Source organism: Corapipo altera, unplaced genomic scaffold, assembly GCF_003945725.1.
Source record: "Corapipo altera isolate COAL_440 unplaced genomic scaffold, ASM394572v1 57, whole genome shotgun sequence".
NCBI classification, from domain to species: domain Eukaryota; kingdom Metazoa; phylum Chordata; class Aves; order Passeriformes; family Pipridae; genus Corapipo; species Corapipo altera.
In genome coordinates this window covers 5373638-5396400 of record NW_020884905.1, presented here as the reverse complement: position 1 = coordinate 5396400, position 22763 = coordinate 5373638, and the positions used below count along the sequence as shown (strand labels likewise).

At 38.9% G+C, this 22763-nt stretch overlaps 2 protein-coding genes across 5 annotated transcripts in view; both read left to right on the top strand.

Moving 5' to 3' along the window:
• SH3GLB1 (SH3 domain containing GRB2 like, endophilin B1) overlaps nt 1-10078 on the top strand; it is a 29722-nt gene extending 19644 nt beyond the window's left edge. For 3 of the 4 annotated variants that reach the window (XM_027651614.1, XM_027651612.1, XM_027651613.1), the window contains 5 exons: nt 401-424; nt 2742-2831; nt 3285-3385; nt 8363-8594; nt 9606-10078. In XM_027651614.1, the coding sequence (XP_027507415.1) occupies nt 401-424; nt 2742-2831; nt 3285-3385; nt 8363-8594; nt 9606-9713 (555 nt within the window). In that variant the 3' untranslated portion in view covers nt 9714-10078. The remainder of the gene's footprint in view (nt 1-400; nt 425-2741; nt 2832-3284; nt 3386-8362; nt 8595-9605) is intronic. The other variant, XM_027651611.1, reaches the window with a different exon arrangement.
• A 6578-nt stretch (nt 10079-16656) lies between these two features.
• HS2ST1 (heparan sulfate 2-O-sulfotransferase 1) overlaps nt 16657-22763 on the top strand; it is a 108615-nt gene continuing 102508 nt past the window's right edge. Inside the window, exon 1 of the mRNA XM_027651610.1 lies at nt 16657-16741. Coding sequence (XP_027507411.1) covers nt 16672-16741 — 70 coding nt within the window. The 5' untranslated portion in view covers nt 16657-16671. The remainder of the gene's footprint in view (nt 16742-22763) is intronic.

The following is a 22763-nucleotide window of genomic DNA, read 5'->3' as shown; positions in this document are numbered from 1 at the left end:
TAGCTTTCCATAGTTTTCCATTATTATAGCACAAAAAGGTAACTTAAATTCATCTTAAAGTAATTTAGTTTGTCTGATTCATGTCATTTTCTAAGTAGTTATGTCTTATGTTGTAATAGCTTGTTTTAAATAGATTCTTGTGATATGTAACTTCTCCAAGTCATGCTCTCTTCAGTATCTAACTTATTTCACAGATGTAGTGCTATCCATACTCATTGTAGCTTCATTGTATATGAAGGACTTTGGGCAACTGATTTATAGCACTCCTTAAAGCCCTGTGAAGTTCTGAGGAAAGGGAAGTAGTTAAAAGCCAAAATATGGTTACATGCTGTAATAAAGTACAACCAATATCTAAGTTTGTATGTTTTTATTTTTTCCCGCCACTCTTAATGCTGACTAGATATGGGCTGAGGAAGTGACAAAAGTAAGTAAACAATTTAAAAATTGCAGAATTCTGAAACCATAAGTTGTGCTAGTCTGCTTTAATAAAGGATATCACATATTGTTGATTTCAGTCTAGTGCTGGCAGCCTGGTGCATTACATCAGAATCCACTGTTCCCTTCAGGGTCTTTCAGATTTCAGTGGCAAAACAATGCCTGGGGCTTGTTTTATAGTAAGCTGTTTCTGACTGTCACTTAGTGCCAGTACTATATGATTCTCATGACAAGATACAACAGAAAAAGAACTACAGGACCTGTCCCTCAAAATTTACTGGTATAATATCCTATTAAAAATGACTTGTTAAGAATGAGCTTATTTGAAAATTTTCAAAAGATTTAGGTCTAGTAATGGAAACTGTCCCAAAGACAGTGATCTTCAGCTTTCCCCCAGAACATGGAACACTCCACCATTCTCCCTAGTGTCACTAGACCTTCAGCAACTGAAGCTGGGGGTAGGCACATCTGAAAACTCCACCTGCACTGAAATTTCATTCATAAGCTTAGCATTAGCCTTGAGATGGGGGTTGTAGCCTTCTGTTGTCATCCTTTGCACAGGGACAAACTCAGTGGATCTAATGGCATGTTTGTCAAAGCTGCTCTGGTGTCATGGGGAGGCCTGTTCTTAGGCCCACTGGCTCTGGAACAAGTTGCAAGAGGGTGTGCTAACAGTGAAGAAGAGATTCCTTAATGGTGTTTTGTAGAGGAGGGGTAGTTAAAATTAGGTCAATAGGAGGACAGCAGGGTCCCTGAAGTATGGTTTCTAGAGGGGGACTAGCTGGGTAGCTGTGGGAGGTAAGGAATTGCCATTAGAAGCTGGATGTGCAGCTTTGAAATCTTGGGAGTTGTGAGAGAAAATAAATGAAGACTTTTTCTATTCCAACTTCTTGCGAGTTATGGTGCAAACAGGGGAGTATGAGTGAGAGTTCAAGGGGAAGGAGGCATTTAGAAATTGAACTGTAAAAGATTTAATAGGAAAATTCTAAGATTCTTTCCTCAACAAACTTAGAAAACCTAATTAGTTTGTAACTTGATACAAACATTGCTATCTCAGTTTCAAGTAAGAAGCACACAGTTCTCTCTAGTTGCTTCCTCACTGTTTAATTAATGTGTAAGCCTTCCCAGCTGCAGTGACTTCAGATGGAAAAACATTTCTTGGGTAACTGCGTCGTTCTTCTGTGCTCTTTTCTGAGATTCCACATGACTTTTCCTATTGATTAACATTAGCTGAATGCAAGAACAAAATGTTTGGAAGCACATAAAATTATTTTGAAACCAGTGTTTTATTGGTATCACCTCATTAAGTTTCATGAAAATATATTTCCTCTGTTTTGTTGCAAATAGTAACTGCTGCATCTTGGACTTAATGCAGATTTTAGCCCTTGAGTTTGTTTTTAGAAGGAAGGCACTAAATGCATATGAACATTGAAGCACGGTAATCCAGATTCCAGCCTGAGGACATTCTATCTTGGAACAATGAATCTTAGATATTAGAATACATATTATGTATTTGTGTGTTTAGTGTCCTTTTTTCTTTGCCTCCAAAGAAGTACTCTGAAGTAACTTTGGCTTGTACTAGGTTGAAGTTGTTTAAAACTACTGTAACATTGACAAGTTATTTAAAAATTGCTGAGAAGGATATGTAACAAGGAATAAATTTGAGTTGTTGAAATATGAGACATATTTGGTAATTTTAATAGAACTTTAATTGAAGTTAGAACATTTGGTGTAGTTCAGATTTATTTATTTTCAAAGACTCTTCAGAAATAGTTGTAGTAGTTCGGTGGCCAGAATAAGACATTAAATTATTAGATATCCTGATAAAACTTAATATCAAAGATTTATGTACAGCTGATTGCTGTGCAGTTGCCTGGCAAAAATAATGAGATTTACCCTAAATTATTTCATCAGAGACCTGTTAACATATAGAAAAAAATGACATTATTTATGGCTGCCATTGGTATGCTGACAGAACCCCTGGTGCAGACACTGTTATGCCAGTGAATGCTTATGGGAGAGGTGGAGTAATACTGCTGGCAGAAAAATGCCTTTCTTTTGCATATGTAGTAGGTGTCTGATAATAAAGGTGCTTGTTGTGTATACAGGGCCTCAACATTTTTGAACCCATAATGCAATTACTCTTTTTGCCTAGTGAAGGTCTGCAAAGAAAAAGCACATTTCAAACACCTAAGCTTGTGATGAATGCATTTGTATGAGCAGTTCTGAATAAAATGGGACTGTTGCCGTGGCAAGGTGTAGCAGAGAGTGCTGTACAAATACCTAATGTGTGTTCTTCCTTTTAGTCTGAACAGGAAGTACGGATTACTCAGAGTGAATTTGACCGTCAAGCAGAGATAACCAGACTTCTGCTGGAAGGAATCAGCAGCACACATGTGAGTACCCAAAAGGGGGAAAGTCAACGTCAGGGCACTTTCTAAAAACAGCTACAGTAAACTGCTTGGCAACTTTGGGCTGTGAGGTTTCACTTCAGTGCATTAAACCATGAAACTGTGGGTTTTTTTATTTTTTTGAATTCTAATTTAGCATCCACTGAATTGAACTTTAGTTTCCCATTAACCTTCAGAATGCAGGAGCTTTCATTTTCATCCTTTATGTTCAGCTTCCCATTTGTCAGATCAATTGAGTGTTGAAATGACAAAAACATGTGCTCAGATACGTTAATTTGTGTGGAATTTTATCCTGGTTACCTGGTGAATCCAGGCACTATGGCTATCTGGTATTAATCCCTAAGTACCAGTATTGGCATTAGCACCTAGGTGGCTACTCTTTCTAATGCAGCATGGTACTCTTATACACTAAAACCTGAATTCTTTGCTGTGTTACAGGCACATCATCTCCGCTGTCTGAATGACTTTGTTGAAGCTCAGATGACCTATTATGCACAATGTTACCAATATATGTTGGATCTCCAGAAACAGCTTGGAAGGTAGTAACACTGTATAAAGCACTTAGAAAAAAATGTTTGTTTTTTTTTTTCCTGAAGTTATGAATAGTAGGAAAACTTACACTGATATAACAGTGGTGAGCATACAGGCATGCTGGACTGAAAGGCAATATATCTGTTCTCAGGTAATGGATATGTAATTACTTAAGTGCAAGTACTTCCCTAAGCATACACACAGCACTAATGCCTGTTGAGGGTTGATTTACTGACATTTTGTGTATCTTGTAATTGAGGAAGGTGAGTCCTTGGTAACCTCATTTAATGGCACAAAAAGCAATTTCTAGAGATTTATTTGTAATCATTCAGTTGTCTTATGCTTCATGCTACTGAACTGCTGTGCAACGTGGGAAAAGTTTTTATACTGCCTATGAATTCCTGTTGCCTCTTTATTTGCTACAGGGCACTACCTGATTTTCAGTGAAACCCTGTTCTCCACTGTGAGTTGCCAACACAGATATTGTATCTGGGGAGAAATGTAGTTCACAATATCCATAATCCAGAGCACTCACAGGGAAATGAGCAAATTGGTCTAGTTTGACTCTTTCATGAGTTTAGCATTTTTAAAGTAAGAGAAGAACCTGATGTTAGTTTGTGCTTATAATCCTTTCTGTGTGATTGGTGGGGATGTAGAGAGATCTACACACTTGTGTTTCATAAAGTTTCCTTATTCTAATTCTTCACAAATCAGCCTTTCTTAGGGTTATTCAGATCATGTTATTTAGGTGCATTAAAGGATTGTCTGCACTTAGAAGTTTACTGTAATGTTTGTTCTAAATAACTGTCTCTAAGGTATCGCTGTTTATGTTTTCCACGACAAGGAAGTAAAAACAAAAGTGTTCTTGAGTCTTATCCTTTTCCTGAGTTGCAACTTCCTGTGGCATTTGATTTCCTTTCCTCAGTTTGTTTGAATGTGTAGTTTAAAGATTTTTTTTTTTTAGCCTTGAAAAAGACTTTAAACTACTAAACTGTACTTTTAAGTCTGTAAAACTTTAATCTTGAAAAAAGCTACATTTTTAAAGTTACATTCCATGGAAAGAAGTATTAAACTACAAAATGTGGCAACACACAAAAACAAGTTGTAGAATTGAAAGCTTAAAAATAAAGATATACTGTATTAAGAAAAAGCAACTCTTAAATTAGAAATTAAGTGAAATATATTTACACAACTATTTTGAGATGATATTTTTAAAATGTGTACTCTTATCCTAGTGTATTTACTAAACAGAAAGCCATAAACATAATATCCTTATTCTAAGAAAGAACATATTCCTATTTAAAATCTACTTTAGTATAGCTTGTCCCAGAACAGCTGTCTTTGTTTAAAATTTGTGTAAGCTGCTACCAGGTATAAAAAAAGTGTATCTGAAGAAAATACTGCCTTTAGAAAAACAGAAGAATATGTCTTTTTGTGGCTGTGATCTGATTAGTATTTTTAATAAAATTAGTATGACTGCTAGAAGACCAAAAGCATGGAAGCTTTGCAAAATTCTAAATGCCTCAAACAGTCAAATGAAATTTCTCTGCCTACGTGGGTTAAAATAGTTATGATATTAAATCTTGGGTGTGTCTTTCCTTCCTTGTGCAAGGGAGTGCCACTAAACTGTAACAGAGAGCACTGGGACAGGGTCTCAAGTTGTGCTCCTTGCTTTGGGAGAGTTTCTCCATTTGTAGGTATGTGGTGCGTAGCAGTTGCATTGAATAAACAGATGAACAGGGTTTGTGTACTGTGCTCCCTTCCCTGTCTTGTGTGTAGGCAGATGCAGTACCAAATAAACAGCTTAGGCAGCTCAGCTACATTTTGGTTATATTTACCAGCGCTCTGGTGGTTGCCACATAGTGCTGAGTTACATGTGTTCTTTTCACACATCTAAGAATGATATTGTGCAATATTCTCATATGAAAGCTGAGAACTGTGAAGGACTTAGCTTTGTTTTGAGGTGGTTGATGGACCAAAGGTGTTCAGCCTCTCAGCGACATAGTTTGTTACTTGAAACAGAAACCTTGTTTTCAGAGTTGATGCATATTATGTTTTCCCTGGGTCAGGATCTAGGGCATGAACCCTGTCCCAGTTCACACTGAGACTATTCAAGATCCAAAGGTGAGCACTGATGGTAGTCTCCAGAGCCAGCTATAGGGAAGGTGGGGAGAAAACTTGTGCTCAGTTCTCTTTATGTAAATAGAAATGTTTCTACGGATGTTTCTCTTCGAGATGGCACCAACTGCTTACCTCTGTACTGCCTCTCCCTCCTGTGGGACTGCATTGATTCTTTAAATCAAATCTCCTTTTTTTTTTTTTTTTCGTTCCTCAGAATGTACTAAACAAATCTGTTTCAAATATTCTGATACTCTGAGTGCTTTTTTTCTTTCTGATAACTGCTTTTGCTCTGAAGTTTCTCAGCTTCCCTGACAGACAAACCTAATCTTTGGCATAATTAGTTTTTCAGATTACCCATTACTAGTCCCCTACTCTACAAGCTTGTTACTTGTGTTACTCAAGCATTCAAAAAAAAAAAAAAAAATTCCAGACAACCTCTGTATAACTGAAGCTTTCCAGTAACATGCCTACATATGGTTTTGCAAAGAGAGTGAGACTTAATGCTTTGCTGATTGACAGAGTGGTTATAAAGTTTTGGTTTTCTCTTCCACTGACTGTGCAAACCAGTGACCCTTTGAACTGAGCAGAATGACTTACAAGTAATTACTGTGTTAACAGAGAACAGGTTTAGCAGTATATTAAGCAGTCATTTAGCTATATTGAGAAACAGCTGATTGTCATTTAAAATTAAATCCCTTTGTTTGAATGCCAACTAATCAAGTAATAAATACATCATGAAGTACAGCTGAGTTATACTTACAAAAATGTGGGGTCTAGTTTTGCCTCCCTTTGTTCTGCTTATTTGGTTTGTCAGGGAACCTGGTGAATTAGTTTGAAAAATTAATGTAGCAAATGAAAAAAATATAAATTTGTGGAGTCGAAGTCTCTTTTGGTGAGTTGAACCAGGTCTTTATGATCAAGTGAGGTGAAGGTAAGCCAGACAGGGAAGTGGTACTTCCTTCTCTGCACAGTAGTAAACTGCTAACTAAACTCAGAATGGTCTCCTGAAGTCTTCCCAATTTTTATATGCAATTCAGTCTGACTGTAAAGAGTCTAGTGCTGTCCTTCATGATACGCTGCTCTTTCCCGTTGCTCACATACAGATAATTGCATGACTGCAAGGTGAACATGTTTAAAAAGATGCTCTGATGAAAAGTTAGCAATCTTCTTGATTTTTGGTTAGATCCAATTGAATCAAAAGCAACAGATCTGACTCTAATGACAGAGAATGAACATTTGTGCAAAAATGAGATAGAGGAGTGGGGCCACCCTGTTTGGTGGCAGTATGCATTTACCAGTTTAAGTATAGGGTGAATCTGTAACCGTGTGTGCAGGACTGCTGCAGCTGTTACAGATTTGAGCTGCCTTGCCAAAGATTAGTCACTTTATTGATGGGCTTAGTTTTCACCTGCATCAGCTCCCCAAACCAGCTCCTCATATGAGCACCAATAATGCTGCAGATGTGGTTATGGGACTGTACTGCTCCGGATTTATATGGCTAAAGTTGCTACTGAACTGCATCTTCAGAAATCACCTAACTGGGGAGCATAGGTGGGAAGTGATGAGATGAGACTTTCTGGCAGGTTCATATGCATGATATGGATAGGTCTCCATTATATCATAAGAGTAGGCAAAAAAAAGGGGGGGATGTAATATGTCCATGTCCAAGCATCTATGTAGAAGGACTCATAAGAGAAGTTACATGTGGGAATTAAGTGGGCAAAAGAAAGGAAGGAAATGCAGCTACAGTTCCATGTCATCATGACTCAGTCTAACTCCTGGTAGCTGACCTTTTTTCAGTGCATTGCCTCTGCCAACTTCAAAACCTTCATTGACCTACTCTTCAGGTAGAATCAGATGACCGTTACAACTAAGACAGCAGAGGGACAAGAAATTGCTGTATCAGCTGCTAAATAAATAAGTTTAGTCTGCTGTGGAACTGCATCCCAGGATGTAGGGCAGAGTGATATGAGACAATCTCAGAGTTCTTCATTACCTCCTAGGCTGTTCCATTCTTCCTACCCCACCGCCCTGAAATCTCTTGCTGCTTTGCTCTCCTTTCTGCTCTTTCCACTTATTCTGTCCTGTCACTTGTATCCACTCTGGCACTCATCACAGTTTTTTGTGATTCAGCTCAGTAACTAAGTAGAAGATTATACACATTTTTTCCCCTTTTTTTTTTCTGTCAGGTTAATGAGTTTAATTGACTTCATGGAAGGGTCTGGCAAGTACTACAGCTGGCACTGAGCAAGTAGCAGCCTGACCTAGAAAGGAGGAGCTTAACTCGATATAAGTTCATCTTTAGTGTAACGAGTGTTTTTGTTTTACAGTATGCACTTAGCTGAATCAATGAACCGATTTAGATTACAAAAATAGTTGTGTGGTTTTTCTTGCTTTCAGAGAGAGGCTGTGCTTTTAACTTGCATTATATTTCCCTGATCCCTGGTTCGTCAGCACAATCTTTTGTGTAACCATGTAATTGAGGAATGAGCAGGAGGGGGTGGAGGCTACTTTTACTGGCAGAGCTGTCAAAAGAAATGTTTATTAAAATACAGTCTGAATTAAGTTTGACCAACAGTGCTTTGTTGGTTTTGTAAGAGGCAAATATCCTTTTTTGTAAGAGGCAAATATCAAGTTTTTTTAAGGTTGCAGTATTTATTTTAAATTATACTGGTTTGATTTATACTGCAGATCAGGAACAAATATCTTTATTTAGGTTATACAAATATCAGTACTATTCCATTACTGCTGTCCACTTATGTTTATTGCCGATAAAAATCAGAGTGCTAATTTAGGCATAGAGGCACGTGTAACGCCCTATGTAAAACAGATTCACTCAGAACTCGTTTTGTTTTCTCTCACAGCTTTCCATCTACTTTCCTCTCTAACAACAACCAGTCCTCCACAACTCCTGTGCAGAGTCTTTCTACTCCCTCAGTCTTGGCCTCAGCCTCTGCTTCATTGCCTTCAGTAAGCAACTCAGTCGTTACTTCAGGCATCAGTGAACTGAAGTCGTCAAGTGGCAGCAGGAAAGCAAGAGTTCTCTATGATTATGATGCTGCAAACAGCAGTGAATTATCGCTACTTGCAGATGAGGTAAGAGTTTTCTATGTACCTTGATCGTTTGAAAGTAAAATAGGAATGCTTATGAGTAGCCAGTTCAGATGTGCTACATCAAAAAATTTGTGTAGTTGATTTTTTTAAAGTTAAACTTCAGCAGTACTCTTGGAACATTGTCCTGTACCTATATATGCTAATATTCCATAGTGAGAGTTAACATTAGTTACACCAGGTTAGCTTGCAAGAACATTTGCTAGACAATCAGGATGCTGTTCTGCTGTCTGCTTGTCACCACACCTTTAACACTGTTATCAATATGATTAGACTTTCAAATGTTAAATATTGTAATTTGGGAAGAATATGAAAGTACAACTACTTCTTGTTTTAATGGTGGAGGTTGTGTTATGTTTATTCCTGTTCCAATTCAACTGCACTCTTTAATCAGAGAGTCTGTACAAAGCAGGTGGAGATAGATGGTGAAGCAGAGTGCTGGAACAGAGTTCCACCTGGTAATGTAACTGTAGCTTAGGCCTGAAGAAGAGCGACCAAAAACCAGAATTTCAGACTTTTGGGGTTTTTAAACGTGCATTACTTAAATATCTCTATTTGACTTTTCTTACCTAGACAGTGACTTAGATAGAAGCTGTGGCCTCAGATTTTCTGTGAAGAGGTAGCACATCAACACCATCTGTTTTTCTGTCATGCACTTGGAGATCCAATGAACTTTCTTTCAGATTGCCTGTTAAAGTTGAGGGTGATACATAAGATTTATAGATAAAGTATAATAGAAAAGAAGCAGTAATGAATAGAATTTCATCAGAAAAATGGGGCTTTAAAATACGCTACTTTGCCTGTTCTTTTCCATCGACCAGTGAAATAATTTTTATGAGCATTAGATTATCTTCCATGGATGCTTATATTAAATACTCTGCTTAACTTAGTTAATCTCAATTCTAAGACATTGGAAATCACATGAAGATAGACTGTAACTATTTTCCATGCAAAGAAAGTTTATAAGAATGTGTTTCTGTTTGGTTTTTTTTTTAGGTGATAACAGTGTACAGTATTCCTGGCATGGATTCAGACTGGCTGATGGGTGAAAGGGGAAATCAGAAAGGCAAAGTGCCTATTACTTATTTAGAACTGCTAAACTAAATGGTTGGCCTGAATAGAGACTGTCAATTATGGCAACACCATATTTATATACAATTAACGTTATGTAAGCAGGTTTATGTGTCTTCCATGTTATTGTCTTGAGGGACAAATACCAGCCATTAAAAGCTGGCTTTTCTGCCAGCATGGTTGCATGGTCAATACTCTATTCAAACTTAATGTGTTTAAAGCTTTTACTTCATGTGCCAAGAACGTTTCCTACAGATTTGTTTCTACTGAAGTTTTCACTAATACAAGCTTTTACTTTTGAGTAATCTAGATTGAAAGCAGGAGGTACTGTTTTCTACTGAAATTTTTCATTAATGGCAAAGCTTTTCTTCACATAAAATAAACTTATTGTGAACTGATGCAGGTGTAATGCACATTATTTGAATAACTAAAACCAAACGTGAAACATAAACAATATGGTTCTCTCTGAAGTTCACATGTGCTGAGGCACTCATGGCTGTCTGCTGAGTGTCTTGTGCATTTAGTCACCTTTGAAAACTTAAAGCAAGCTCCCAGTTTGCTGAGATTTTAAACTGCACCTAGGTGGATTGACACAAGCTAGTGACATATATTCTGACTTGTTTTGAACCTTGCCTTGTATTTTTTTCCCTTTAACTGCTTTCCAGAAAAGAGCCTAATTCAGTTTGATTAGTAATTATGCAGATTCTTTCAACTGCAAATCAGCCTTTATGTTAAATTAAGTGCTGCATTTTGCTGAACAAATACACACTGTTTCCCTACATTTAAGTAGTTCTATAGATGAGCATACCTTTTTTCAGATTATAGGTTGTAATGAAATTCTACATCCCCAACTCTTATGCAACAGTTTATTGTCAGGTTCTAAGTGGATTCAATTAGTGGTATGTGTTTTGCTTTGCAAGAGAATGTCCTCTCAATGCAGGAAGGAAAAAATGTTTTGAACCTAAAAATGACTTTATCAAAGGTAGTATTATTTGAAAATAAAATAACTTTTTCCTAAACATTGTACCCGTTAGTGTTTCATAAACAGCAGATTTTTAAGGTTGTAAAAAGACATCATTAGTGCGAGTAAATGAGTGCCTTTAGAAAACTAAACACTAGTTTTAAATAGTTTCTGCCATAACCATTGGTTTTAACGCTTTTTTAGTCAGGCAAAGCTTGAAAATTAATTCCTACTGATTCTTAACAATCCTGATTTGGACTTTTTGCTAACTATGAGATTTTTATAAGTTTTATGTTACTTCTGTTTCTTTCTAGAGTAGTGTTGTATCTTGGAAGAAAATTCTCTACCATATGGAAATTTTGGCTATATGTAAACCATCAGTATGTAGTGTCTTAATTCAAACAAATGTGTGTGGGAAGGTGGAGGAAGGGAAGAAGTATATCTGTGAAGTCTGTGACTGTGCAAAGATATTGAACTTAGCATAAACTAGCCCAAACTTAGCCCAAACTAATTATTCTTCTGAAATGCAAGCATAATTAACCCACAAACAGCAGTGTGTTAGTAAAGCTCTGCTGCTGCTGGGATTGGAGCTGACATCTCTGGCTCTCATGTACAGTATGGGAATTGTACTGGTGTATCAATTCTTACAGTGTCACTAGCACAGGTACCTCCATAATTGTTCAATTTATTGAACATTATGGAAGTAGAAGAAAAGGACAAGAGTTAAGCTACTATATTCTAATTGTCAGAATATCCCATACCTTTAAGAAACACTGTAGGGAGAGCGTCTTTCTTGTTCTAATGCACATGGTGTAGCAGTAGATTAAAGCCAGTAGTATGAAGATTGAAAAATATGAAGTTTAATGACTGTGGGTGCTCTGCTAAAATAGAACTTGAGAGAATTGCTTACAAGTTTCTTAGGCAATGACCAGCAAGTCCATGTCCAACAGAAGCTACCAAAAGATGGCTGTGATGTTTTGAGGGAAGAAAAGCAAAATAGGAAATGCCCAAATGTAAAAGCTGAAGATATTTTGACAAAACCATTGGAGCTTATGTATATGCTTACAGTAAGTGGCTTGCAGTAAGTAACCACTGAAAATGTGTAGATGTGTTCTGGAACAAAACATTAGCTAAGTAAATGATAAGAGTGATTCAAAATAAATACTTACATATGGTAGTTGTTGCTTGATTTTTTTTCTTTCTGTACAATTGAGCCCTAATTTTGGCCAGAGGAAGCAGCTTCATAGTTGCATTTTGCTGTATTGTTCTTAGTAGAAGAAGCATACGTGACAGTCCACCTTGAAATCTGTCCCAGGAAAAAGGGTAACATTAAAACTGGTTTAGTTCTATCAATAATATATTTAGAGTTTAATCTGGGAATTCATTGTAAATTGTTACATTATGAGATTAAAAGAAATCAATTAATTTGATTATCATCACTGAATAATGGCCTCTTGGATCTCAACTCAGTTCTTTTTGGAAAATTGTGCAGGAATGACCTGAGGTGTATTCTAGGAGCCTAGGTGTGATAATACATGGAAAATTAGTTAGTTTGCCTCTATAGTGCTTCAAAATAACTAGCAATTAAAAAGCTCGATATACTATAGGCAACTTCAGTGCATCAGTGCAGAATGTGGGTTTTTGTGTATTATATCGAGGCTTTCCAGTCTCCTCCTAAAAGAATGCTTTCTACCAGGCAGCTTCATCGAAGGTCAGTCTGGGAGTTTGACAAATGTTTTTTGTCCATCCTTAATAATCACACCAGTGCATCCAGAGACCCACTTTTAACACCAGATATCACTTTAATATCCCATGAGAATGCTTTTTACTATTGTCTCAATTAGTCATGCCACGGAATAAGCATCAGAAGTACAACATATGTAGCTACTTTTGCCAGGAAATTATGGTCATTATTGCTTGATTCCAGCAACAATTTTCTGCTGTCAGCAGTCTGTCCATCTGGGTTTTTGATTTGACAACACCACAAAGACTTATAATGATGTTCCCTTTCAAGCACAGGCATTTGAGAATTCATGCTGACTCCAGCAAGTACCGATAATTAGCCAGTGCTATGAAATACAAGGTACTGTAAAGGTACCCCAGCAAAATCTGCTGGGGATATGGGTTGCTTCATAATGGTTTTGCTTGTTCTTCAGGAGTCATTATACCTTCCAATATTAAGATACCATGCTAAAATTTAAAGTTTAATATGGCAAGAACTCTGTATAAAACCTTTGTAGCATAATGCCAGTAATCACTGGAAGGTATACTTAAGACATAATATATTGAACAGAACCAAATTAGTGGTATGCTTTTAGATTAGTGGTGCCCAGGGTCTGGGTTTCTAGGAAGTGGTCTGATTCCACTACCTCACTTGTCTTAAAATAATTCTGATTTTCTGTATATCTGGTGGTACTGAATATAGATATGCCTTGAATTTATATTTTGTTTTGTCTTCCTTTTTTTTAGCTTACTCCCAGGGCTGACTGTTGCTATGAAACTGGCCATCAAGGCTTTCAGAATACTTCCCCCCAAAAATGAACTCAAGTATTTAGGAGGAAATAAGCAGCTCAAGAAGGCAGGAATTGCTAATTCCTAAAGACGACGGTATTGGAAGACAGCCTGAGTACAGCCTGTTGTGGATTTTTGTACAGAGGGCACATGCACCAATCAGAGATATATGTGAATGATAAATTTCTTCCTCACAGTGTATAGGACAAAAAGTTCCTTTAGTGCAGGATATAGTCCCTATATGTATACAGATCTGTAGGTCAAACCTGGAGTGAAACTACTTCGGGCTGACTTTGCTGTATGTTAAAGGACTCCTGCCAGCTTTGGTGAGGCTTGAGCAGGCCTGGTAGCCTGCTGGTAGTCTGAGTTTACTCATGGATGTAACATCATAGCTAGGGATTTATACATGATGACTTAGGAAAGCAAATTGGTCAGGATTGGCCTCATCTGTATTTTGTACAGTACAGATTTTGCAAGAAGCTGACGAGGGCTTTCTGAATGTTAGAACATACCAAGAATATATTGCAATTCAGAAAACATAAGGACAAATATAAAACTTGTTAGGACTTGTGCTGGCTATGTCTGTACTGTGCACACACCTTGTCTGGGATTTCAAAATTAAAAGTAATCACTGTAAAGTATTTTAGTACTGGTGTCCATATACTACCATCAGTATTGATTGGAATAGCTGAACTGTGCTTCATCCCACCTTAAAAACTGAAATAGATCATGACTCTGGAATTTAGCCAGGTACTGCAGTCCTGTAAAATCATAGGAGAACAGCAACAGACTGCTTCTTCCTATTTGCATTTTAGAAGGCCCAAGAATTCACCATTTCAGTGTTGTACACAGAAAGGCACTCATGACAATCCACAAATATGAAAGGCTTATGAAACAAATGTTCTTTATTCAAAAGACATCGTATTACTTCTCTGACTCAAATTTCTGGCAGGAGTCCCAGTAGTAATTTTTATGCTTCCACATGGAAGGAACAGGCAGAAATATTCCATTTGTATTCAGTACAAACTACTTGAGCATAAAAGGAAACAGATTTTCAGTTCCCCAGAATTGGAGACTGAAAGTGCCAGTGGAAGGTAGTGAAGATGTGTGTGATTCTGTCCTTTTAATCCCTCTTTCAGAATTTGTGGAGTGTTTCCACCTAGCCATGCAACTCCACATTAAACTTAGAGCAAAAGGATTTAATGTTTAAATGCCTAATCAGTAGTTATGTTCATGGCTTCTCCTATCCCAGTTCAAAGCTGGTCTTTTAGAGGGTCAGGTAGTCATCTGGTCTGAAATAAATACATCTGGGAAAGGGAGTAGAGTTGTCAAGGCCCCGTGAGCCATAAATGAAACAAATCCTGGAATCTTATGTAACAAGAACTCCTGTGAGAGTTTGTACCGTAACAGAGGTGTTGGGAAGTTAGTCATTGCCTCTCTGGCACTAGGGCTACAAGTGCTGTCTAAACAAGGACTGCAGAATTAGGCTGTCTTCTTTTCCATGGACTGCCAAGGTATATATTTATTTAAGGTCATAGTCCTGAGTCCTGTGAGACTGGAGTTGAACCCCATCTCTCAGACCTACTTGAAACTGGTTTAGTTTTTTATTCCATTTCATTCACCTTAAAAATTTATGAATTTCTGAAAATCCTTGCTAAGCTTGGCCTGCGGCCCAGTCCTGATTAATTTTCTCTAAGCAGAATTCCTACCTGGGTATGTTCTAATATAATGGGCTGTAACCAGTTAATCACACAGCTATTAATGGAAGTACAAGGCAGTACATTGCAAGCTTGTTAGTTTTACTTAGCCATGTGAATTGTGGTGGTGGAGATGCAAAGACATCAGTCAAACTGACAGACACAGACTCAGTTGTCTTCTGTGCTGCTGCCCTTACCATTGTTCTGTGACAGGGAGCATTCAGTGAGGCATCTGGTGGTGAGAAACACCTCCAAGTTGGGTAACTTGATGAATTCTGTACCTTAGCTGCTGCAATGGCAAGAAAATGTACCATGAATGCAAACACTGAACTACTGAATAAATGTTATGCCTTTTGTAAATAGTTTCCTGCCAGAAGTGAACGACAGGAAACACATTAGCATGGGGAGCTTGCATGCAATTAATAATTTGAATTTTTTCCTACTGACAGCACAGAATTGTTTTATAAATTTTTAAAAAATGTGAAATAGGTGTTTGACATGAGTGATTAAGGAAAGCTATTTGGAATTGGAAAATGAATTAAAGCTTTAAAATGTCTTTACACGGTTATAGGCAGAAGCAAAAGTTCATTCATGGCTAGGCTTTGCAAACGAAGATTTGGGAGAAGCAAAAGTACTGGAAATGGAATAATGAGATAGGAAATTGCTTATTCAAAAGGACAAACACTTGAAACAAAAATCTTCCAATTTTACTACTCAGTTAAATTGCTTTTAATTCTAGATACTCAGCAGTGATGTTGGTATACATCAGAAGTCTCACAAAAACAGGGAGGTTTTGTGTGTTATAATTTTTGAAAATGCTGAAATCCCCTTTGTGGACATTTTAGGGAGTTATGTTTTATGTATCTTTGGAAAAAGAAAAAGCAAATATCACTGAGGCTTAATTTCACATTTCCCACATCAACCCTTACATGCTATCCAATGGGAAAAGCACTGGTATTTCTCCATTGAGAATATTAAGCCTCTAGGAGAATTTCTAGGTTTCTAATCCTGTTCACTGTGCAGAGCAACTATTCATTATTTTCAGTGTAATGCCTCCATATTGCTGATCACAAACTTCCTTTACAAAGGTGAGTGTCATTGTCTATTAAGCTGCAAGAATCTGCAGCACAGAAATGGGGGATGATTCATCCACATCATCTTAGTGATATGGTGACTGAGGCTACTGTTTCCTCGTGATTTGTACTTTAGTCACATTGTCCTGTAAAGGTTGGCTCAGAGATGGCCTCTCAAGGGCTCTGTTCACATTTTGTATTGATAGCAAGAGGAAAAAAATTACTTTAGATAAAATTATTTCTCACTTGTTGTCCTGAAAGGAGACCCTGATATTACTTTATAATTTTCCCAAACTTTTATTTTGCTCTGTTGCTTTTGTTCAGCACCAGTTGTGAGAAGGTCTGGCAGCCACTCAGGGAATACAGAAGTAGACAAGGTCCAACCTGGATCAGAACAGATGTATTTTTGCCCTGTGCTAATAGAATAACTACTTGTGTCAGCTTAATAAAGATTTTCTTTTTCTTGTCAATTCAAAGCTTTCTAGCTTTTTCAGATCTGTAGATTTAAATATTAAGATACTTCTAGAGACGAGTATTTCTCTCAGAAGCAGGACACAGTGACTCTAGTGCATCAGGTGAAGATGTACAAGTTACCATGGCTACCCCAAGGCTTTTGCAGTCACATTTGGCTGAGCTCACACAGCTGGTGACTCCAGTTTGTGGCTGTGAATGATGGGAACCAAAGGGTGAGTCCTGCCTCTACCAGCCCTGCTCCACTGCTCTATGTGCAGCAGGAGATGTTTTCTTAAATGAGCAGATTGTTCGTCCCTCCAGCTTCCCAGACAGGCTCAAACCCTGCCATAACTGGTGAGCAAGAAGGTAAGAGGGTTTAGGGCTATGGATGGTAGGAAGTAAATGAATAGAAAACCAAAATCCAAACTCCAGCTGTCAGCGTGCAGCAGAAACCCTGTGGTTCCAGTTGCAATCCTAGCTGGAGTTGTTGGGTAGCATGTGTTCACTACTATGCTGAGAGATTTGGAGAAATCTCTGATAACAAGGGAGGGACATAAAGCTTTTCAGTAATTATGTTAGTCCTGTAAAAAAGTCTGTAGATCACATGATTTTTATTTTTTTTTTAAATTTAAAGACATGCCTAAGGATAAATTGTTCAGCTAAATTTGGCTTAAACAAGAAACTGTTTAAGCTTAGAGATGAGGGGAGTCTGAATGCAAGTTCTTGGATAGGGTGTGGTGGGCTAGATTGGTAGCTTAATGTTTTTAAAGCATTGTAGAGGTTGGCTGGAGAGGTATTTAGGTTTTGGTGCCAGATGGATATTCAGTAGGTGTGCAGGTAGTTTCATTTAATTCTCATGGAGACTTTGATTGCTGTGTGAGACTTGCATAGATGGGAGCTCTTCCTACACCACACATTGCCAGACACTTCCTAGCCCAGCAGCCCCTGTAGGCTATTGCTTCTCAGCAATAGTCACAGTGGACTAGAGCCAGTGGCATTACTTTGTGTGGTCCACTGAACTGCTCTCAGCTTATGCAAAATCTTGCTGTTTCAAATCTAACCTTTATTTGCTCTACTTTAAAAAAGTGCTGATGTCTCTGTTCTCCACACTTGCAAGGGTCAGCATACTTATGAGTCCAGCAGATCTTTTATATGTGCCTATGTGAGTGGGATGGTTAGTACAGTCAGATTATGTATATTTGTAAGGTGGAATTAAATGTAAGCTGCCTTGCAGTGGTAACCATTTGGGGGAAAAAAAGTGGAGAACAGTGTATTATTTTAGCCCACTCTGACACTGCCACCAAATGCTGATTCTGTCTCAATGGCAATTACTGTAGTTGTCATCTGATCAGTTCTGCAGCAAATATCAGTAGCAAATGTGCTAAATATAATTTTTAAAGTCTCACAATAGGATCCTGAACAATTTTGTCCATCCTTAAATGCGTATCTGCAGGGATCAGGCACAATTCTTTGTCAGATGGCTGTGCTCAGGGAAAGACATGGACTGTGGAGTTGGGAAGGGACAGTTTGATTGCCTTTATTAGTGTTTTGGTATGCAACGGGAGTGTGCTTTTGATGTGAACCTCCCAGTTGTCCTTGCTTGTGTGCTTTGGTTCATGTCATTGTGGTATGTGATTAGAATATGTGGTCTGGATTCCTTTATTGTGAAATGAAAGTGGGAGATGTTTCCTGGAGCACACCTGGAGTGCTCTATCATGTAATGTTGAATTCTCAGCACTGGCTCTTTTGCTCTGCAGACCTCTCCCTCTGTGCTGTACTAGTGTAGACAGGTCAGTGACACCAAAGCAGTGAAAACTCCAGAAAGTCTCACAGTTTTATGAACTTGACTGAAGGTTTTTACCTGAGTCTTTAAGTCATTCTTGAAGTGATACTGCTTTAAGCAAAATCACAAATTCTGCTTGTCTCACAAGCATTGGCTTTGAACACCTAGGCAAAAAGCCTCCCTTCTCCTCGAAGACAATTACCACAAGTAACACACTTTAAACCCCACTTAAATTGCCAGCATCCTCATACTGTGCTCCATGCCAGCAGAAGACCCTTGGAAGGCTCTCTGTCCATAGAGGTGAGACTTCTGGGTGTTGCTCAGTGCCTGAACACGAGGAGGTTGGTAATAGGGAACTTTTTGCTCAGATACTTCACTGCACAGCCACTCACTTATGTGCCTTTCTACATGTACAATTTATCAGCTAATGACAGCAATTCTTACCTGGGTGGTGAACTTTAGATCACGTGAAAACTCTTGAGTCTGCCACAGAAATTCATCCAGAGTGTTTCAGTGGCTGTTTCAGTAGCCTGTTTAGTACCATTGTTTATATACATCAATGCTGTTATTACAATAACCCATGGGAGATGTCTGTAATGATGCTGCTCCGGTGCAGACATGGTGTCTGTCATGCATGTGTGATCTTCATGGTCCATATGACCCTTTTCTCTATCACAGGTTTATGCTGTTAATGCTTAACAAAGGGTGAATTGATGGTGAAGTGATGCTGTCCTTCTGATTTTGTAACCAAAGATGCAAAATTAAACTGGGGGATAATTTCTCACTGAATACAGATTCACAGCATGTAAGTGGTATTCCTTTTGAGTACATTTTAAAGGAATAATAATCTGCTAAAAAGAAGGTGAGATATGACTATATGTATCTTAACTTAAAGCCGAACACAGTTAAAGGCTCACAAAACCTGTGAGGGGCAGAGCCCCAGTCCCAGAAAAGGTGAGAAATGGGGGAACAAATACTCCTAGTATTATTAAATTTTGTGGCCTTCCAGTACTTGTACCTGCATGAATAGTGAATAGCAGCATTGCTCATGTTAGGCCAAGGGCTGTTTCACTTACATGGTAATAATTTATAGCAATCCCCAGCTGTTACAATGATAAATGACAATAAATGAAAGAGTTTCACGGTGAAGAATCTGTCAGTAAACTAGGAAAAGGGTGAGTAGGGGAGGCTGCAGCTGGGTAGAGCTGGAGCTGTGCACAACTCTGAACTGAGGACAAGCAAACTCAATGTCCCTTTAGACTTACCTTTTTCAATTAAAAAAAAGAAAAGCCCATTCTTGTATGCACTTCCTGACATGATTCTGTCTGAGATCCCCTTAGGAAAATGCACCAGTGCCAGCCTGCCACTGATCCCCATCCTCAGCTGCACTGGAGAGCAGTTCCTGGCTGCAGGGGCAGCCACAATGTCTCTGGGAAGCCTGGGGGGCACACAGGCTGCTACAGGCTTTGGAGAACAGTCACTCCCTTCACACCCACACACACCTCTTTGGGTGGGTGTCAGATGTCCCCTAATGTTTGTTTCACTGCCTGATGGAAGGAACTGCCTTTTGTTCTAGTGATGCAGAAATGATCTGTGAGGCTTATTTCTTGGCCTGGCAAATCTGTTTGAGGGCCGGTGACAGCTGCCATGCTTTTCTTCAGGAGACCTGAATCTTTGCTGCCAGGACTAAGTAGTAAAAGCTCTGCTTTGATTTAGTTTCTCTGGATTTGCTGTTCTGATGGCCCATGGCCTCTGGCATGACAGGGCTGGGGAGCCAGTGCCAGCTATAGAGGGAGCTGCTCTGCAGCTGGCAGAGGTCCAGGCCAAGCTGGGAGGTCACAGGGAGGCTGTCCCAGAGCTGGTGACACACCTGCCTACTCCACTCAACCTGGAAAATCAGGTTGTGGATCCTCTTTGTCACAGTCCCTTCAGCAACCTTTTGGCAAAGATGAAGGTGGGGCTGTTGCCCTCAGGGCCTTGCTGTGTGTGGGGCCCCTCCAGTACCTCTCCACAGCAAGGCCAGGTGTCTGCATGGGGAAAGCCTGGCCGGGCTCCCAGGCACGTGTGTGATGTGGGGGGTGGTGGAGTTCAGAAGTCGACAGGTCATAAAACCAGATACTCTGTGAATGATGCTGATAATCTAATAAAAGTATTAGCTAGAGTCCACTCTGGAGACATGGCTGCTTCGTTTGGGGCATGCCTGACTAATGCTGGAGAATGGATGTGGGTGTTTCCGCACCCCTGCAGTTTGTCACCTTCCTGCTGCCAGACCCAGGAGGGGAAAAGACAAGCTGGCAGCATTAGGAATCATAGTCTGACTGGAAACTGAGGGTTGGAGCCTGGCTGCACTGAGTACAGAGACTCTGAGGTGTTTCACCATGAGCCACCTCAACCTGCTAGTTAAAGATGTGTCTTTTCTCAAGACCTCTCCTTAGCAAAGATCCGAGCCTTCCAGAAACAGGGTCAGGTGGCCTAAAATGTAGAATAACACTGAGAAACGAGGTCACTGAATGCAGGGAAAGGGGTAGAGCAAAAAAAATTGTCTTAACTATTTTATTCTCTGCTTATCCTCCTCCACTATCTGTTTGCCCATGGAATTTCTAGCCTAGACAGGAACTGTAACCTAGAGATAGGTTTGATAGACATTCTGCCTTGAAATTACATACATCCCACAATAGAAAACAGTGGAAATTTTACTCTGCCCATATTTAAGGTATGGAATGCATTAGTCCATGGTTTGAACCACTGTTCCACTGATATAACTACATGAAGATTACACTGGGTTAAAAGGGATTAGTCTATACCAAACCAGGATTGTCCTTCCAATCACAGTTTGGCACCAAGTATGCAAGAGCAAATACTAAATGATGTGCTTTTCCTACAAGTCTTGCTTTTATCTTAAGGGCAGAGTCAGAAAGGCTCCTAGCTAACCAAGTTAAATCCAACCTCAAAAGATCATTGTCAAGAGAACATCTTTCAGTACCTTTTCCAATTCTCCTCCTCTTTCCACCATAGAATGGGAAGTGAGCAGGCAACCATGTGGTACTTAGCTGTCAGCTAGGGTTAAACTATGACAGCAGACAAAATGAACTATGACTCAAAAGAAGTGCTTCCTTGATGCAAGGGTAAACCATGGTCAACTCTTTTTATCATGGTTGCCTCAGTAGTGGGAAGTGCTGAGAGCCCTCTTCCATTTCTCAGTGTTTAGACACTTTAACTTCCACATTGGTGGACACAATGGCTGCTGTATATGAGGCTTTCAGTGTACAAGGTGCAGCTGAAACAAGTAGTTAGATACCCTGTTTCTTGGACAGCAACAAAGCTGATGGATTCTTGATGATGAACGAGGCCTATTTCTAAACAGATAATCAGGTACTCTTTGAGACAATCTTTGCTCACTTGGTGCCATGGTTCCAATTTAGATCAATAAATGCAAGAATACTCTGATCAATTCTGTAGTTTGTCTCCTGTCTGAGCTCACTAGTGACTAACTGCATAATGCATTTCCTTCTGCCCATCCTTCATGACAAGTGATAAGGAAAAAATGACTGATAATATTTTCCAGCTACCTTCTGCTTATGACAGTGCATTTGAGAGGGAAGCTGGCATTCTGAACCGCAGTGTTCAATAACATATCAGAGGCCTGTCTGTTCTGTGTCTCCTTGGGTTATCTTCTCCCTCTTAGAGCCTCTTAGGCTCTTCCTCTTAGACGTGAGAGCAAATTTGTTTCAAAGTAATTGGGTTGGGCCTTAACAGTTAGTTAATAATTTAAGGAAAACCACACAAATTCAGAAGTTTTCTTTAGCTGCTTTTGAGATAAATACTCTGCATTTTAGCATTTAATGGACCCTTCTTAAGGCACACTTGACTAATTTCAAAGTCCATCTACTTTAAGTGGTCAAAGCATCCCTAGCAAAAAAACCTTCCTTACACACAGCAAGAACCAGCAAATGATGGTGTTCCTTGCACGACACTCTTGAAATCTGTCATTAGATTTGACCCTTTATGGGGGTCAAATGAAGTTCTACTGCAGCTCTTACCATCCACCTTCCATGCTGGATAAATCAGAATGACAATAAAGCATTTTTTTGTCTTTTTCTTTTTTTTTTTTTTATGGGGTAAGATGTCTAATCTCCCTGGCTGAACATAAGAAGATTTATTTTGCTTCTGAAAGCTCAGGTTCAATAAAAAGGACACTCTCAATAGGTGTTTGGGTTTCTGAACACAATTTTTTCATGTGTGCTCTTCATTAAGTTGGCAATCTGTTCTTGTTCTATCTCAGGGCTGAACAATAAAACAAATATTGAGTTGAATACATTCTTTCCTTGAATTTAATGTCTACTGGAGGGTTTCCCTTAGCTCTGAAACAAATTTTTGCCTGCTACGATCATGGTATTCAGATTCACATTGCCGGAATCTATGACTGAGCAAGTACCCAGGAAACCCTTCCAAGTAGCTTGTACACTATGCTTCAAGTTCCTCCATATCGTATCTGTGTGTAAAATGAATTGTCCAACACAATTTTTTCTTAAAAGCACAGATACTCTTTTCTGCAAAAAGTTTGCTTTTTTCCTTCTAAAAAGACAGGAGTAGTAGATGGACAGT